This window comes from Chlorocebus sabaeus, chromosome 20 (genome assembly GCF_047675955.1).
Source record: "Chlorocebus sabaeus isolate Y175 chromosome 20, mChlSab1.0.hap1, whole genome shotgun sequence".
Classification (NCBI taxonomy): domain Eukaryota; kingdom Metazoa; phylum Chordata; class Mammalia; order Primates; family Cercopithecidae; genus Chlorocebus; species Chlorocebus sabaeus.
In genome coordinates, this window is record NC_132923.1 from 36,566,927 (window position 1) to 36,586,682 (window position 19,756).

General features: G+C 36.0%; 1 protein-coding gene across 6 annotated transcripts in view; it reads right to left on the bottom strand.

Moving 5' to 3' along the window:
- The window catches only part of SLC35A3 (solute carrier family 35 member A3), a 66,725-nt gene that overhangs the window by 2,170 nt on the left and 44,799 nt on the right, over positions 1-19,756 (bottom strand). For 3 of the 6 annotated variants that reach the window (XM_073008549.1, XM_007977835.3, XM_007977832.3), the window contains 2 exons: positions 18,307-18,440; positions 9,223-13,741 (listed from right to left, as the gene is read on the bottom strand). In XM_073008549.1, the coding sequence (XP_072864650.1) occupies positions 13,651-13,741; positions 18,307-18,440 (225 nt within the window). In that variant the 3' untranslated portion in view covers positions 9,223-13,650. Of the gene's footprint in view, positions 1-8,207; positions 8,976-9,222; positions 13,742-18,306; positions 18,441-19,756 lie in introns of those variants that run through there. The other 3 variants (XR_012090019.1, XM_073008547.1, XM_073008548.1) reach the window with 3 other exon arrangements.

Sequence of the window (19,756 nt, forward strand, 5' to 3'; positions counted from 1 at the left end):
GTGCTGGGATTATAGGTTTGAGCCACCACACCTCGCCTGCAACTTTTTAGTTGACATCCAATTTGAAGTTCTTCAGAGAAAGTAATATAACAGATTTCATAATTCAATTCCCAGGAGCTTGTTTTGAATGGAAGTAGAGGGCTGATAATTTATTGTGTGGTTACTTTGATTTTCATAGCCCCTCAAAATCATACTTCATCTAGCTATACCAATTTTACTAGCCTTATGAACTGGTTATTGTTCAGTCATTGAAAATAAATTTACTGGGTGCCTGTGTTTGTCAGTGTTTTGTTAGATGCCAGGGATACATCAATAAATGAGACAGTATTTATCTGCATAGAGCTTACATTCTAGTGGAGGACAGAGTTACAAAACAAAAGGAAGGTAATTGCAGATTGCAGTAAATACTGTTGGAAATAATGTAGTAAAAGAAATTTAACACATACTAAATGTCCAGAATGTCCCAGGCTTTGTGCTAGAAAGGCTGCAATGATAAACAAGAGAGATCAGTCCTGTTCTAATAGGCCTATTGTGTATGAACTTGTGGCTTTGTATGTGATTTGGGTTGTGAATACAGCTGGCCCTCAGTATCCTTCTGTGGATTCAACTATCCTCGGAATAAAAATATGTTTTTAAAATCCCACAAAACAACAACAAGAGAAATACAAGTGAAAAATACAGTATGACTACACAGCATTACATGGTATTAAGTACTATAAATAATCTAGAGATGATGTATGTGGAGGATGATAACCAAATACTATGCCATTTTATGTAAGGGACTTGAGCATCCACTGATTTTGATATCCATGGAAGTCCCACAACCAGTTCCCACTCCCCTCCTCATATGGAGGGATGACCGTATTCACAAACTTTGCGCTAAGAGACTGATATGTCAGTTAGGGTTATTTGGTTAGGATCAACAGAAACAAACACTGGCTAACAAACTAGTACTCGCAACGTAAGCAAAAGGGAATTATTTGGAAGGATACTGGAAGTTTTGAAAATTAATGAGAAGGCCAAGAATCAGGCTTAGAAACAAGCAGAAACCAATGTTTGGAAAGTTCATGAAAACAGTTCATGTGGCACCTTGAAAAGGGAGTGGGATTCCTTGGAAAGAAGGGCAAGTGGCCAAAAGTAAGATTCCTAAAGAAACAAGATTGCATCACAGAATCCAAATCCCACCCCCACTGTGCACAATTTATTAAAGAAACTGCACTTCACCATGCTAACAGAAGAGGGTCCTCTTCAACTGAAAAACTGAGTAAGTCACCCACATCCCTTCTACCCTCCATTCTATAGAACCACCTGTTATTGCTTATTCAAGAAAATCCTACACATTTAATCATGAATTGAAAAGCCACCAAAAATTCATACAAGACTATTATAAAAAACAGAAAATGATAACTTTTCAATCGGCCGGGCGCGGTGGCTCAAGCCTGTAATCCCAGCACTTTGGGAGGCCGAGACGGGTGGATCACGAGGTCAGGAGATCAAGACCATCCTGGCTAACATGGTGAAACCCCGTCTCTCCTAAAAAATACAAAACACTAGCCGGGCGAGGTGGTGGGCGCCTGTAGTCCCAGCTACTCGGGAGGCTGAGGCAGGAGAATGGCCTAAGCCCGGGAGGCGGAGCTTGCAGTGAGCTGAGATCTGGCTACTGCACCCCAGCCTGAGCAACAGAGCAAGACTCAGTCTCAAAAAAAAAAAAGAAAAGAAAAGAAAACTTTTCAATCAATAGAAAATACTACCCTCTAGAAAATATGAAGCAGAGGCAAATAATATACAACACTCCAACATGAATATAATTAAATAAGTAATTGCACATATAAAAGAACACAGCAAATAAAAATTTTAAAACTCAATAGTAAGATGTAAAATGAGAGTTGAACAAACATAGGCAATATACTGAAAAGATAAAATCATCTAAAAATGAAAACTAAATCACAGGGTAACAGAGATACAAATAAAAGTAAGAAACACAGAGAAGAGGAATAAAACAGCTATGAGAACAAAAATGAGAAAGGATCGAGATAAAATAATATAGAAAAAATTATCTGGGCCTCTAGGTAAAAATCAACAACAAACAAAATGTCATTTCCAAAAGGGAAAAAAGTCAAGTGGTGCCACAACTTCTTGTTAGTAACATCAAGCAACCCAACAGTGAAGCACAAATTCAGACAAACTCAAGAAAAGGAAATGTTTGTCAAGGATTTTCTATGTGGCCAAGCTATACTTCAAGTATCTAGGCTCCAGAAGAAATTGTAAACATGTCACAACTCAGAGAATATTGTGCAGTACTTACAAGCCCTCCCTGAATACTCTACAGAAGAGCTTCATCCAGCCAAGAGTTGACTGGAGAGACTTCAGGTAAGTATCAGTAGGGTATTAAATATATATTTTTAAAAATTTTAATAGTGTATAAATATTCTATGTTCTAATCAAATAGAAATAAGATAATTACAAAATATATGAAGAGATAATATATTCACTGACTGTCACATAGATAATTAGGTAAGAGTCAAAGAACATCATTTAAAGGTGTTGAATTAAATAGTAGAGGCCCAAAGCAAATTGGGGACTCTAAATGCATTATATAAAATGTTATCAGTACAAATTAGAACATACAAACCTTTCTAAACATCCAAAGAAATTTTATAAAGACCCCATGTTGTGAAAGAGGCACAGTTTAAGTATAGCAATATACATATCTGTTTGCTTTTTAAAAAGAAACACATGAAAGATAAATTGGAAAACTAAGAAAATAATTACTTATAATAATTACTTATAAGAGATGGTTAGGAATGGAGGGATAGGTATGACAGCTAGACTTTTTCGGAGTATGCTTTTCATATATAACTTTTCGAAAAAAATTTATCTTTTATTTTTTTGTAGAGACAGGATCTCACTCTGTTGCCCAGGCTCGTCTTGAACCCCTGGCCTTAAGTGATCCTCCCACCTCAGACTCCCGAAGTGCTGGAATTACAGGCATGAGCCACTGCACCTGGCCATGTTGCTAAATATTAACTGTAAATATTCATTTGAATTCATGATCTTTTAAAATTGTATTATTTCCTAGCTACATCCACTAAAATAGCCTAGAAAAATGACAGCTCAGTAACAATGGATTCTATAATAAATTCCATTCACTGGCTAGAAAGATTCCAAAGAAAAAATAAAATAAATCCCACTCCTCTTAAAAGGTATAGGGCTCCTTGGAGAATTAGCTGATAATCCAGATTTGGAACAAGACAAATACAAGGTAAGCCTCAGATTTATTGTGCATGAAGCAAATAAGGACTAAAAGACTAATGTGATCATGTTTAGAAAACACAAGAGCTAGCTTGCTGGGATTTCCATGGGCTACAGGCTCACAATATATATGAGCATCAAAAAGAATTGTGACCGATTGGCTATAGTATATTGAGTAATTTTTTTTTAATTCATGAAGATATAGTCTTTTTTTGTAAAGAGGGGTATTGGAGAAACAGGAGGGAAATAAACTTTTTTTATTTTAAAAAAAGAATATATAAATGTAGAAGAAATTCAGTGCACTAAAAAAAAAATTAATCACCATTTTGCACCCCAGTGTAATAAATTATTCAGTCAAGAATCATCAACTGATGCTAAAGCCATTGGGAAACAGAATATTCCCCTGGTGCTAAAACGTTACTCCATAGATTACTAAGGGTGAAAAAATGACCTTTACAACAGGGAGAACTTTACAATAACCTTTACAATGGGGTAGTCATCATCTTAACCAAATAATTACCAACATTAATAATGAGATTATCTGTATCTTTTAATATGATACAATATAAAATCTATGAAATATTTTTACCCAATACATTTAGCTTGAAGGTAATCAAACCTATAGACTTAACTTCCAGTTCAAAGGACATGAAAGAAAGAAAGGGAACAAATCAAACCACATAATAGGAGCAAAGTAACTTTGGTCCTTCAAAGAGTACTATCACGGGGAGAAAAGTCATTAGAGGTAGCATGTTCAGTCTCTTGATATAAAAAAGCCCTTGAGGGGTGGGTGGTGGTGCAGGAAGGGGACTTCTAGACCAAAAGAGACAGTCAAATACAAAGCATTAACCTTGATTTTACCCTGGTTCCAAAACAAAAAAGCTATAAAAAAATCATTTTTGAGACAATTGGGAATACAGTTGACTCCTGAACAACAGATGTGAACTGCGTGGGTCCATTTATATGCAGATTCTTTTCAGCCAAATGCAGATGGAAAACACAGTATTTGTGGGGTGTGAAACCCGCCCATAGGGAGGGCTGACTTTCTTATATGCGGTTTCCCCCTAAGGACTTGAGTGTACCCAGATTTTGGTATACACGAGGTGGGGGTTCCGGAACCAATCCCCCACATTTACAGAGGGGCAACTGTATTTGAATTTGAACTTAGATGAAGTGACCTGTATTAATTTTTCTTAGGTGCCATAATGGCACTGAGGTTAATTAAGAAGATGTCCGTATCCTTAAGTCATGCATGCTGGAGTATGTAGGGGCAAAGTGTCCCCACAGAGATAAAGCTAGTGTGGCAAAATGTTAATAATGGTTGGATTTAGGTGGTATACCAGCCTTTCAACTTTTTTGTATGCTGCAAAATGAAAAGCTGGAGAAAATTTAATTTTAAAAAAAGTTCTTTAACAGTGCCGCATGTGTGAGTTCATGGAGGTAGCCCATTAGTTTTTTAAAGCTAAATTGGCACAATTTGTCATAGCATGATTGAAGCCATTAAAATGGCAATATCATAAAAACAAAATATTGAAGACAAAATGAAACTTGACACATGAGGGAAATGGAGAAAAATAATATGAAATAATGGAAATTTGAGGTATTATGTATATATAACATCCAAAATAAGTGGCAGGTTTTAAAGTTATAAAATGAAACATGGGCACACATCTTTCATGATTTTCTATAATTCTATCATCACTCAGGAAATATTACCCTGCCTTGGCTATATTTAAAAGACCTATTGAAGCAGCATGCATATATTAAAAAAGCACTTAGCATCATCATTTTAAAATGCTATATTTGCTATCCAAGCAGAATAAAACTTTAGCCTAAAGGGAAAAACCGTCAATTATTAGAAATCATGTTTGTACATGTGTTATCTTTTAAAAGAGCAAACACACACACATACACACACACACAGATTTTCTGTCTAAATCACACAAGTCTGATTTAGTACGTTTAACTGAATGTCTTAAATACTCTACATTTAAAGCTGGGGTGTCCAATCTTTCAGCTTCCCTGGGTCACCCTGGAAGAAGAATTGTCTTGGGCCACATATAAAATACAGTAACACTAATGATAGCTGATGAGCTTAAAAAAAATTGCAAAAAAATCTCATACTGTTTTAAGAAAGTTTACAAATTTGTGTCGGGCCACATTCAAAGTCATCCTGGGCTGCGTGCAGCCTGTGGGCCGTGCGTTGGACAAGCTTTAAGTATATTTTAACAAGTGAATTTTCAGTGATTATCACAAAACACTCTAAGAACATTCATTATTCTTTTAAACCTGCAGTGAATTCTACCTTTCAAAAGAGGAAAGTGTATATCTAAGATAAACTATATTTCCAAAAGAACACCATGTTATTTGTTTTAAACAAATTACCTCTAACATTTTAGAAATCCTAAATGAATGAATGAAAATAAATGCATAAACGAAAAACACCTGATTCTCAGGTCCAAGGGAGGAAAATGTGATCCTAACACTCGTGAAGTCCTACTGTGAGCCAAAATTACAATTGGCATCAGGTTTTAGCTCTTCCTTATAATGGCGATAGGTAATGCCTAATTTAAAATTAGTTCAAAATTGTTTATTAATATACAGTACAGGTAAAACATTTATAAACCATGTTTTAATTTTGTCCTTTAAAATAGTCCAGCATTTATAAAGTTGTTATTATGCATAAGAACTGAAAACTAGGCCGGGCGCGGTGGCTCAAGGCTGTAATCCCAGCACTTTGGGAGGCCGAGACGAGCAGATCACGAGGTCAGGAGATCAAGACCATCCTGGGTAACACGGTGAAACCCCGTCTCTACTAAAAAATACAAAAAACTAGCCGGGCGAGGTGGCGGGCGTTTGTAGTCCCAGCTTCTCGGGAGGCTGAGGCAGGAGAATGGCGTAAACCCGGGAGGCGGAGCTTGCAGTGAGCTGAGATCCGGCCACTGCACTCCAGCCTGGGCTACAGAGCGAGACTCCGTCTCAAAAAAAAAAAAAAAAGAACTGAAAACTAAATGACAATTCTGTGCTCTCTCTCTGTATATGTATATATATGTTCTTAACACAGTATCTGATTATAAACATTTTTCCACACTAGATTCATGTCATGTTCAGAATAATTTGACAGATATTCTAAAATTAAAAATGACAATATAAATTAAAAGTCTCTGGGCTTGGTGTGGTGGCTCATGCCTGTAATCCCAGCACTTTGGGAGGCCAAGGCAGGCAGATCACCTGAGGTCAGGAGTTCGAGACCAGCCTGGCCAACGTGGTGAAACCCTGTCTTTACTAAAAATACAAAAAAATTAGCTGGGCGTGGTGGTAGATAGCTGTAATCCCAGCTACTTGGGAGGCTGAGGTAGAAGAATTGCTCGAACCCAGGAGGCAGAGGTTGCAGTGAGCTGAGATTGCGCCACTGAACTCCAGCCTGGGTGACAGAGCGAGACTCCATCTCAAAAAAAAAAAAAAAAAAAAAAAATTAAAAGTCTCTGAAAAGAATTGTTGTTGATTGTATCATCCTCATCAATTCAGAAGGATGTGTATAGAGATGAATGGTCTTTGTGTAGTAAGAAATTTGGCCCATCCAAAGAAAGCTCTGGTGTAAGTCTTTGGGAGTTCTCAATGATAGGAATATCTTTATTCATTGTGGGTTCCTCAGGCAACACTTGACAGTTTATGCTAAGGAGATAACCTCTGGTGAGGCCCTGAAGTCTTGATGTCAACCAGATCTCCAGGGAGGGGCAGACGTGGGAAAGAGAGGACAACTACATGGGCAAAAAAAATCAACCATGCCAACTAATAGAGCCACAATAAAAATCTGGACACCAAAGCTTAGGTGAGCTTCCCTGAATGGCAATACTATGTGTGTACTGTCAAACATTGTGGTCAGGAGCAGATAACACCTTCCGTGACTCTACAAGAAAAGGACACCAACAGGCTCAAGTTTGGCCACTCCTAGACTCTATTTTATGTGTCACTTCCTTTGGCTGGTTTTAATTTTTATTTCCTTTCTCTGTAATAAATATGACTGTGAGTATAACAGCTTTCAGTAAGTTTTATCTTTCTAGCCAGAATTGAGGGTGAACTTGGGAAACCCCAGAATTTGCAATGACCAAAACACTCTCAGCCATAGTAGAAGCTCAAATCTTTGGTAATTGAGGGCAATTTATTTCTTCCTTGCTGTTTTCTTTTCCAGAGTGTATATGTAATCAGTCCTGCCTTAAAGGAATTCTCTTTTTAAAAACTGTAAGAAAGACCAGTATGGGCTGGGTGTGGTCGCTCACGCCTGTAATCCCAACACTTTGGGAGGCCAAGGCAGGCAGATCACTGAAGCTCAAGAGTTTGAGACCAATCTGGGCAACATGGCGAAACCTCACCTCTACAAAACAATACAAAAATTAGCTGGGCATGGTGGTGCGCACCTGTATTCTCAGCTGCTTGGGGGACTGAGGCTCCTGGGAGCATCGCTTGAGCTCTGTCAAGGCTGCAGTGAGCCAAGATTGTGTCACCGCACTCCAGCCTAGGTGATGGGAGGAAGACCTTGTCTCAAAAAAAACCACAAAAAACCCCCAAAAAAGCCCACCCCCACCAGTATGATTACTAATGCTGGTCACTATCAGTCTCTTTTGAAAGGCAGTATTGGCTGGGTGCAGTGGCTCATGCCTGTAAACCCAGCACTTTGTGAGGCCGAGGCAGGCAGATCACCTGAGGTCAGGAGTTTGAGACCAGCCTGGCCAACATGGTGAAACCCCATCTCTACTAAAAACAGAAAAACTAATTGGGCGTGGTGGCGTGGCCTGTAATCCCAATTACTATGGAGGGTGAGGCAGAATTGCTTGAACCCAGGAGGTGGAGGTTCCTCCAGTGAGCCAAGATCACACCACTGCAGCCTAGGTGACAGAGCAAGATGCCATCTCAAAAAAAAAAAAAAAAAAAAAAAGGTAGTATTATCTATAAGATTCAGATTATATTTTTGCATAGCACTGGAACTTGAGGATTGTGATATATTTCCAACAAAAGAAGTACTGTAATACAAAAAAGATTATTAAACATTTTTAGTTAGTGCTTTTCATGAGAGGTTACCAAAGAAAAATATACATTTTTTAAATGCTGGCACTTTAGTGATTTTTTACAAAGTATTTTGTGTAAGGTTACCTCAGCAGTATAGACAGGACTAAAATCCTGTATATTATCACAATTTATCTCCATGCATTCCATTGACGGTCACAATTGAAGCAATTATATCCAAATTATGAAGAAAATATATACCAAACTTCTATAATTACTTAACCTTGAGGCTAGCCTAGAGATATTTAAAACAAAAAATGTTAGGCTGTTATTAACATAAAGATAAATTCTAACTAGTTTAAATAAACCCAATATTTCTTTTTTTGTTGTTTCAGTTTTTGTTTTTTGAGACAGTCTCACTGTCACTCAGGCGAGAGTCCAGTAGTGTCATCATGGTTTACTGCAGCATCAACTTGCTGGGCTCAAGCAATCCTTCTGCCTCAGCCTCCTGAGAAGCTGGCCCCACAGGTGCATGCCAATATACCTGGCTACTTTTATTTTTAAGATTTTTTGTAGAAACAAGGTCTCCCTATGTTGCCCAGGCTGGCCTCAAATTCAGGGGCTCAAGCGATTCTTCTGCCTTGGCTTCCTAAAGTGTCGGAATTACAGGAAGGAGCCGCTGCACTTGGCCAACCCAGTCTTTCATGCTACAGTATGGGCTAGAGAAAAGGATGAAAGATCACATGTGATAGTGATAGAGGTACTACAGAGCTAGAGAAAAAGATCAGCAATTCATTTCTGATATATAAAGAGAGAAGACAAATTCATAGGTTAGGTCACAGACACAGGTAAATAGGAAAATAAGGAAATATAGAAAAAGATTTGTATAGAGTTCTTTATGAAAATAATCTATTTCAATAAATCTATTAAATAGGTAATAGCTGGATACCAAAAATGACAAGAGAAGTTTATCAATTAAAAAGCCATTTAACAAAAGACCAGTTTATACATTCCTTTCAATTATGTCCATAAAAAATTTAAATATACAAATTACATTCTCAAACCCAAAAGAATCTTTCTAAACAAATGAAATACAGATATAGACAAAGTCAGGATCCAAATTATTTTAAAAAGTTTTTAAATTACAGTAAATTATATTTTGTAATTACAAATGAAACAACAAACTGACAGTTTTATACAATTGTTAGTTTCAAAAAGTTCAGTGATGGAGCAATAGTATCACAATTTTTTTAAGTAAGCACTGTTCACAAATGTTTATGCTTTTGTAATATACTTATTTTAATTTTGTTAATGAATTTAAAGAGCTAATGTTGAAACAACCAAAAAAATAGAAATGTATTTATTCTTAAAACATCCTAATTTTGCCCATGTGTCTAAAGTTGTGAATTACAGGAACACCCTCCAGAAAAATCAGGTATTTGGTAAAGCAAGGCACATAGGACCAGATTTTGATAAAGGTGCTTGTTCTCTGCTCCTGTAACTACTTTAAATAACCTGGAGATTCATAAGATGACTTTCAATATAGCATAAATAACTTTTATAAACCTTTTTTATGTAACGTATTCACCCATGATAATTAAATATTATAATGTGAATGTGTAAATCAAATGAGCGATGCTAAACCCTTTAAGAAAAAACCCAACTCAGTTTAATGACTGTACAATGAAATTTTAAAAGTTCAATAAGTTGATATGTAAGAATAATCAGTATTACAGTAAGTGTAGAGAACATAACCAGTTTCCTTTCAGATTATATCTCCTTAGAATCTAAATATCAAGCTACCTTTCCTTCCATGAAATTATGACATTCAATATAAATTGATGTAAACATTTAAGTTTTGCATCTCTAAACTATATATTCCACCATAAAAGTAGCCTATAACATCTCTAAAATCACTTATTAAAGAATTGATAATATAATACTGCCGTGTTGAAACATCCATCTGTTGCATTTCAAACTTTTCTTCCCAAATACCATATTCTTAATTTTTAAAAGAACTATCGATTGGCACTCTTCTCCCATGAGTTAGCACATTTTCACATTGAACAAAGTAGTTGCGTGATAACAAATAAAAAGTATAGGAATTTAAATAATGACGGGAGTCATCATTATAAAAGTTTGATACAGTAAGGCCTGTGGAGGTCATCAAAATACACACCACACACATAAGGAGATGGCATTATCTGTATATGTGACATGATCCTAGGGCACAGGTCTACCTTCTCATGTATGAATTAAAAATTATAAACCACACAGCCCAATCTCTAATAAACATTTTCAAACCCACTAGAAAAGCAAAATACAAATTATGCCTGCCTAATAAAATCGTGCTTTGAAAATATACTTGACTACTTTGTCCATTTTTACAATTCTTGTTTACATTTTTATAACTTTCATTAGAAATTTTGAAAATTGCGTTTTGACACCTAAAAATGTGTTACCACTGTAACTAACATGTCTAATATCTAATTTACTTGTATAAGTTTTTTAAATTATTAAAATAGAAACAGACTAAACCTGATTAAATGTGAATGCACACTGCATTAATACATTTAAGTACCCAACCAATACTTCAATGTGCGCTAAACATAAATCATATTTCATCTTGAATTCTGTGCATTTGCAGGATTTAGATTTTACGTAGCAGTAAGTAATAATGTAAGTCTGAATATTATTGCAATCTAAAACTACCATGTTCAAAATGTGGTGAACTTATTAAGCAAATTCTAAAGGGTGGTTACTGAAAATCATGTTGGGAATCCACAAAGTTTGCTTGGTACCAATTTGGAATCACCACCAAAGTGATTTTAAAGATTTGGTAATTTTAAATGCTTTTAAACTTTGGATGGAATTGATGAGCCCTGCAATCTGTAGATTATTACTACAAAAGCAAGGTAACACTGCCAGTTCACGTTAGGCAAGTGTACCCAACAGTTTGTAACATAGTATTTTTGAGTCAAATTCTGTTTAATAGAATCCATGAGAGCTATATAAAAATACTTATTTTTTACAGTTTTTATATCTATTAGAACAGTCTTTAAAAATATATACAGTGTAGGCCGGGCACAGTGGCTCACGTCTGTAATTCCAGCTACTCAAGGGCTGAGGCAGGAGAATCCCTTGAACCAGGGAGTGGGAGGTTGCCGTGAGCCGAGATCGGGCCACAGCACTCTAGCCTGGCGACAAAGTGAGACTCTGTCTCAAAAAAAAAAAAAAGTATTTTACTTTTTTCATTCATACTGTGGGTGTGTATGTATGTGTGTGTATATATATATATATATTTCCTTTGTGTGTGTGTGTGAGACAGAGTCTTGCTCTGTCATCCAGGCTGGAGTGCAGTGGAGCGATCTTGGCTCACTGCAACTTCCAACTGGTGTGTTCAAGAAATTCTCCTGCCTCAGCCTCCTAAGTAGCTAGGACTACAGGCGTGCACCACCATGCCCAGCTAATTTTTGTATTATTGGTAGAGACGGGGTTTCACCATGCTGGCCAGGCTGGTCTCGAATTCCTGACCTTGTGATCCACCCACCTCGGCCTCCCAAATTGCTGAGATTACAGGCGTGAGCCACAGCGCCCAGCCAGTAAAATACTTCTTATACTCAGTAAGTAATTCTGTCTATAGTTAATAATTAAATTAAACCCATATTCAAATTATAGAAAGCATTTTTGCCTACCAAATCATCTTACCATTTATAATATATTCTCTCTCCCTTTAACCAACTTATTAAATAACTCATGTAATCTGCATCCTCAGCTCCAGTGTTCATTAAAAAGGAAAAAAAGCCACTATTTTAAAGCAAAGTGGTGGCTCCTTCTCAGTAGCTTTTTTTTTTTTTTTTTTTTTTGAGACAGAGTCTCACTCTGTCACCCAAGTTGGAGTGCCAGTGGCACAATCTCTGCTTACTGCAACCTCTGCCTCCCGGGTTCAAGCGATTCTCCTGCCTCAGCCTCCCAAGTAGCTGGGATTACAGGCACGCACCACCATGCCCAGCTAATTTTTGTATTTTTGGTAGAGACGGGGTTTCACCATGTTGGTCAGGTTAGTCTCAATCTCTTGACCTTGTGATCCACCTGCCTCGGCCTCCCAAAGTGCTGGGATTACAGGCGTGAGTCACTGCACCCAGCCTTCTCAGCAGCTCTTGTGGGAACACAGAAGGGGAATTCAAAATTTGGCTACCTCTCCCACTCGTGTGATCAGGGAAGAACAGGCTTATGAGAGACCTAAAAAATTCTTCCGAGCAGCTTTGGATTTAAAGTTATAGTGCTGTTTAAAATAATGTAATATGGCAATCTGGAATGTCTCCAAGAAAAGTCATTTTGGTCTCAGTCACTGACATCTGTACTATTATTTGTTTGAATGTTCTTTTTGTCAACAGTTGTAAAGAAGTTTTTACAGATCAATGAGTAAAATGTTCATTTAATAACTTTCTAACTATATACAGTATATGCTTGATAATTCAAAACTCTCCAAATGTAGATATGATACAATAATTATTTCAAATTATTAAATGAGTATTTAATCCTTTTAAATTACATTTTGAAAATTTAATGGCAATTACAAATTTTTATTTAAAATAATATTAAGGATTTAATCTGATTTACAGAAATGAAATGCAATGAAGAGATTAGGGGCTAACCTCCCATTACTATAAAATTCTCTGGCTAGCACAGGAGCAACTGGATTGCTTTCAGCAGTCTTGAAGCACTAAAATATCTTAAAATTCATATGGAGAAATAGTATGTATCTCTACATTAAATTTAGATATATTTATTCTCTGACAAATCAGACCCAGAATATTACTTTATTAATTTTTATGTAATTGAACAAAAAACATTTAGCCATCCTTCATTTAGTAATCTTTTGTATAAATATAAAAATCTCTGATAAGTGAAATGTTTTTTCAAATTATACTTCTATTTTTTCACAGCTTTATAGGTAATTATAATTTTCAAACTTTAAATATTTCATGTGATTTGATATATCTGTACAGAAAGAGTAAGATAAAAACATTTAATAACATTAAATCTAATTTGCAAAAATTGATATCTGACATTTGTTGTGTGCTCTTGCAAAGAGTGCATAGGACATTTCTGCAGCAATCAAAAAGGTAAAATCTTTTTAAACTCAGATTTCAAGTTTTCTCTAATATTCCTTCTAATTCTAATCCCTGGAAATACTTTCAAGTTTTGATTTCTAGATGCAATGTGTTTTGTTACATATACACATATTTTATCCTTAAACTTTAAAAAAAACAGTATGATCAGATTCAGCATGATGATATCTTCACAGACTCTGTAGAAGTCCTCTGTGCAAGATTAATGTCGAGATTCCTAGTGCACCATCGTGAAAAACCAGTTAAAGATAGTATACAACTATGCTTTAGTGGGATTTCCTGCAGGTTTGGGATCATAACCATATAAAAAAGTAGCTGTTATTACAAGGATGGCTCCAAGGAAAAAGACACTGAATAAGATGAAGACAAAATAAAAAAGAGAAAATCAGATTAAAAGCAGAATAAGTTCTATTTCTTTACTATAAAAACAATTATAATTTGGGGAAAAATGTTCCAGTAACACAGCTAACAAATCTTGAGTACCTATACATTCCAGGTATCTGGCCAAGTGCTTTATATGCATTATTTCATTGAGTTCTCACAGCAACTCTATGAAGATGTACTAGTATTCACTTTTTACACATGAGGAAACAGTTTTAAAGAATTTAAAGAACTTGTCTAAAGCCCCATAACTTCAAGAGGATTCAAACTCAGGTATGTCTAACTCTACGGCCTGTACTCTCGTCCACTGCACTATACTGTCTTCTAAAACAAAGATATTTTAACTTCTGTATTTCACCTTAATAGGGATTTTGTATGCAATACATTCAATAACAAAAGATCTTAATTCTTCAGTTGAACATATGAAAGGAAAATTTTATTCTGTCATGTTAAACCAAGGTAACGTTTAGTTTAAAATCCAAGATAGTAATAAGCAAAACTCAGGACCAATTTTTATAGGATGCTTTACAAAAGGAATTACATTAAATGCAGGGAGTTCTTGGTTTCCTCTTTATCCTATGTATCTATAGATACAGTCTACCTTACGATACATTGGAAATGAAGACTGGATATGTGAACTAGACTACAAATATTAACTTTTTTTTTTTTTTTTTTTAAAGACAGGGTCTCACTCTGTCACCCAGGCTCTGGAGTGCAGTGCTGTCATCATGGCTCACTGCAGCCTCGACCTCCAGGGTTCAAGCAATCCTCTCAGCTCAGTCTCCTAAGTAGCTGGGACTACAGGTGCAAACCACCACACCTGGCTAACTTTTCTATTTTTTGTAGAGCCGAGGTTTCACTTTGTTACCCAAGCTGATCTTGAACTCCTGGGCTCAAGTAATCTGCCTCAGACTCCCAACATGCTGTGATTACAGGCATGAACCACTGTGACCGGCCTGAATCTTAACTTTTATTTATTTTTTTGAGATGGAGTCTCCTCTGTCACCCAGGTTGGAGTGTGGTGGTGTGATCTCGGCTCACTGCAACCTCCGCCTCCCAGGTTCAAGCAATTCTCCTGCCTCAGCCTCCCAAGTAGCTGGGATTACCGCTGTGCACCACCACCCGCCGCTAATTTTTTGTATTTTTAGTAGAGACAGGGTTTCACCATGTTGGCCAGGCTGGTCTTGAACTCCTGACCTCAAGTGATCTGCCTGCCTCAGCCTCCCAAAGTGCAATCTTAACTTTTAATGTGTACATTTTAAAAAATGCTATTATAGAGACATAAGCTAGTTTTGGATTTAAAGTTTCTACTAATAGTCCAAAGCCATGCTCCTGTTTTTTTTTAATTGTCTGTAAATGAAAAATAATTACTAATCATTATTAAAAGGCCCTTCATAATATCGTCCCTCCAAACTCATCCTCCCCACTTCATGCCACCCAATCTATAATTCAGCCACTCCACTCAGTGAACACAACATACACCTTCTTGACAGTGTCTTTAGAGATACTATTCCTTCTGTCCACAGTTTCTTTGCTTCTTAGAAAATCCTTATTCATAATTCAGGTCTAATGTCTCCAAGACTCACTCCCCTAGGCAGAACTCCCCTAGCATAACACTTACCACACTGCCATTAAATGATGCATAAGTCCACTCCCCTGCTCAACTACGTGCTCTTCATTCACTGTGGTACCCACAGTGCCTAGCATATACAGGGAGCTCAGTAATTATCTGTTATGATTAATAACTAGACTTGACTTGATGCAAATGGTTAACTCTTCAAAAGACTTGCAGTTATACATATAAAGTTATTAGGATAACATAAAACATCCTATAATGTATCTTGAAGAAATTGCTACCACATTAATATTTGGTAATTATTAATTACTAGACACTGTCTTCATTAGTCATTATGAACTATTCTTAGCTTTCTGGAACTTTGGAATGGCATGGACTGAAAGTTCATGCTCAACTGAAAGATTCTATGGTCTACCTTTGTATCCACTGCAGGAATCCTTTCTATAATATCTTTAGCAAGATCTACTTGAATACCTAATAATGTCAGGAAACACCTGTTTCTCAAGCCAGCAATTTTTAGATGGTTCTCAGAGAGAAAATTGTCCCAGAAAAAAATATATATATTAGGAAAAAACTATCAGAATGTAATGATTACTTCAAGGATCTGAGCCCCCTCTAACAGAATTATTATATGTATACTTCCATTGTTGCATCGATCATACTGTTATAATTCATTTATTCACATCTGTCTTTGCAATCACTTGATGGTCACCAAACCTTGATGACCCTGAAGACAAGAAATTGTGTCTCATTCATGCACTCCTTTTCCAGGAGCTAGCACGGTGGCCAGCAGGCACATAGTAGACACTTAATAAACTTTTGATAAAAGAATAAGCAACCCTAAATGGAAGAATGGTAACACCAATAAGCAAAATAACAAGCACAAGAAAAATAATTTAGGGAAGTGGGTAATAGTGATATTGTATCAATGGAGATGTCTAACAGTCAATAGAATAAAGGGATCTAGAGTTTAGGTGAAATTTGAACTTATCTTCCTAGAGAAGACAGATATGACATGGCAGTGGATGAGATGGCCGAGAGAGGGAGCAAGGATTGACAAGCTACCAAAGGGACAATCAGAAAGGCAAGTATAGGCATACCATTTCAGAGAAGCCAAACAAACAAACAACCCAGTTTCAGGAGGTGGAATGAGGCTAAAGGCAAATATATTATTACATTTAGGATAGAATTGAATGAAGATTGAGAAAATGTCACTAGATTTATTACTGAAAATGTATTATCCACAAAGGTAAGATGCATAAAGACAGAGGGCTTAGTTACCTATTTTAGGAAAAAGAATCCATCTTCTCCATCTGGCTGAGTGTCCTGAGCATATTCTCAAAATATTCATTCATTCATTCATTCGTTCGTTCATTCATTCATTCAATAATGGCAGTATCATTGTCTTTTCTCTTTCTATCTTCAACCCAACAAACCTTATATACTTCCTCAGAAACATGAATTTACAGGCAGGCATATATCTCATTGCCAAACTACTACTCTTTTGTCCCTCTGTTGGCTTACTTGTTCATTTATTTGTTTATTCTCTGCATAATTCAAAGATTTAATTACCTCAGCCTTACATAAGGTTCTTTTTAAAAAAAAAAAAAAAAAAAAAGGTATGATTTTTAAAGTAAAATCTAAAAATCTGCAAGGTGCAAACATTCTCAAAGTACATTAAAGCATATGATTTCCTCATCTTATGAACAGGGAATACGATTAAGGTTACAAAATTAAGATATAAGTGTTCATTGTTAGTCTAAGTCTCACTAGCTAAGTGATTCATTTCCATACAAAGCTGAAAACAGAAATGCTTTTAAATTTTTATCTCATAAGAACTACAAATCTCAACATGTATGTTCCAGACCTATTGTCTAGATTGCTAGAAAAGAATTAAAACCATCAATGTTCAATATAAAAATATAAAAAGGATATTATATTTTTATAGTGCCAAATTCCATCCATAATCCTATTTCATTCTCAAAAACACAAATGAGTTCGGCGCAGTGGCATATGACTATAATCCCACCACTCTGAGAGGCAGAGGTGGGAAGATTGCTTAAGGTAAGAAGTTCAAGATCAGCCTGGGCAACAAAGCACATCTGTAGTCCCAGCTACCCGGGAGGCTGAGGCAGGAGGATTGCTTGAGCCCCGGGGTTTGAAGCTGCAGTGAGCTATGACCATGCCACTACACTGCAATCTGGGTGACAAACTGAGATCCTGTCTCAAAAATATAAACATATAAATAATAAAGTAATAAATAAATAAAAGATCCTTGGGAGATTCCAAAGTTTAGAGGTTGAGAAAATCAGGAGAAGAGTAAAGTTGGAGGAAAACCAAGAGTGGTGTCCTGGAAACAATTAAAACTTCCCACTAGTCTGGGATTATAAATTAAACAAAATACTAGAATTTTCAATGCTGTCTGTAATGGATATTCATTACACTCAATTTTTCCTGATGCTATCTCCTCCCTTAGCATCCATAAAACTAGAGAGTCCTGGGTCTCCTTCCTCACTTATAACTCCTCCTGCAATTCCTTTCCAGTCTGCTCTTCCTGCTACCACCTAATTGAGTTTCTTCATGAGCCACATTCTCTATATAAACTGTCTTCTTCAAGGAAGTCATGTAAATTCCGTATTTTAAAAATGTCATTACATGACTTATTTTTATGACTTTATATGACTTATTAACTTTTTTATATCACTTTTTTTTTACTTTGCAGGGAAAATATTCACATCTATTTATTGGGAAAATTATGGCCAGCCAAATTTGTATAAAAAACTTTTCAGAAGAAGACTTTATTTCATGACTTTAATTTGAAATATTTTTAAAACATAGTTAAATAAATTTTTAAAATTATATTTCAATGCTTCTTCAAATTTATCAGACCACCTTATGGAGAATTCTAATTTTTCTATATACTTTTGGGGATTAAAAAAATAGAAAAGAATATTTTACCTGGTTGGCACAAAATCTTGAAGCCAAAAATAGGAGATCAATGTTGATAATATTATCGATAAAGAGGTTGCAAATCCTTTTAAAATATTATCTGCATACTTAATAACAGCAGCTATTACAAGGCCTCCAAGTGCCTGCAGAAGTTTTAAAAAAATATTTTTTAAAACACACATTAAAACTGCATTTCAAAACAATTTCATTATTTAATAAAGCTTTAAGCTTTTGTCCTACAAATTCAATCCCATTATAGTAAGGGATTGATTTTAAACATCTTTCACAACAAATAGACTTACAGGTTTTGTTCAATAGCCCTCTTATTTCAAAAGGCATTTAATAAAAGTAACTACCAGGATAATCTGCAGTTTGTTATAATGGAGTTTGACCATATTGCAAATAAAATGTCTATCATTATTCAATTTAGTAATTAAACATCACTTGTTTGGACAAACGTGAGAGGACTGGTCACTTTAAATAGTGAAAGATTTTTACTTTTGAGTAAAATTAGTAATCAGGGTCATTTTACAGCCTTTCAATAGCCTCGTAATTTGACTTTTTTCCTATAGTTTCTCCCCTTTCAATTCCACCTTTTATTACTGTCAGATTAAGTTTTCTAAGGCACAATTTTAATTGTGCTCTTTAAGACTGTAGAAAGAACTTTCTACCTAATCCCTCTCAAATTCCCAATTGTAGCTACTTTAATAATGAGGTTTTACTATACTACACAGTTCTGCTTTCTGCCAAAGACTACTTATCATTTTCCAAATCTGGGTTACCTACTGTAACAACTTTCAAAACACCTCTTCTATGATGGAAGCTTTATTTACAGAAAGTCATAAATTATGCCAGTTGAGTTTACTACAAATTAATGTTTCAGTCCCAATATTTTTTGGCAATGTTGTCATTCATCTGTTTACTCCCTATTGAATCCTTCATACCAGTTATACCAAACATTTTTTATTTTTCTCATATCTTCAGCCCCTTTTTAAGGGAAGGGGGCTTCTTCTCTTTGCTGGAATAAGATACATCATACATAAACTCTCTTGACTCACCCTATCTCCGCTTCAAATTTTCTTTTAATTATTTTTTTCAATTTTTCACTTATCCTTGTCTCCTTTTCTGCTACCTTAAAAATAGAAGTATCCGGCTGGGCGCGGTGGCTCACGCCTGTAATCCCAGCACTTTGGGAGGTCAAGGTGGGTGGATCACGAGGTCAGGAGATCAAGATCATCCTGGCTAACATGATGAAACCCCGTCTCTACTAAAAATACAAAAATTAGCTGGGCGTGGTGGCACATGCCTGTAATCCCAGCTACTCAGGAGGCTGAGGCAGGAGAATCACTTGAACCTGGGAAGAGGAGGTTGCAGTGACACAAGATCGCGCCACTGCACTCCAGCCTGGTGACAGAGCTAGACTCCATCTCAAAAAAAATAAACAAATAAACAAATAAAA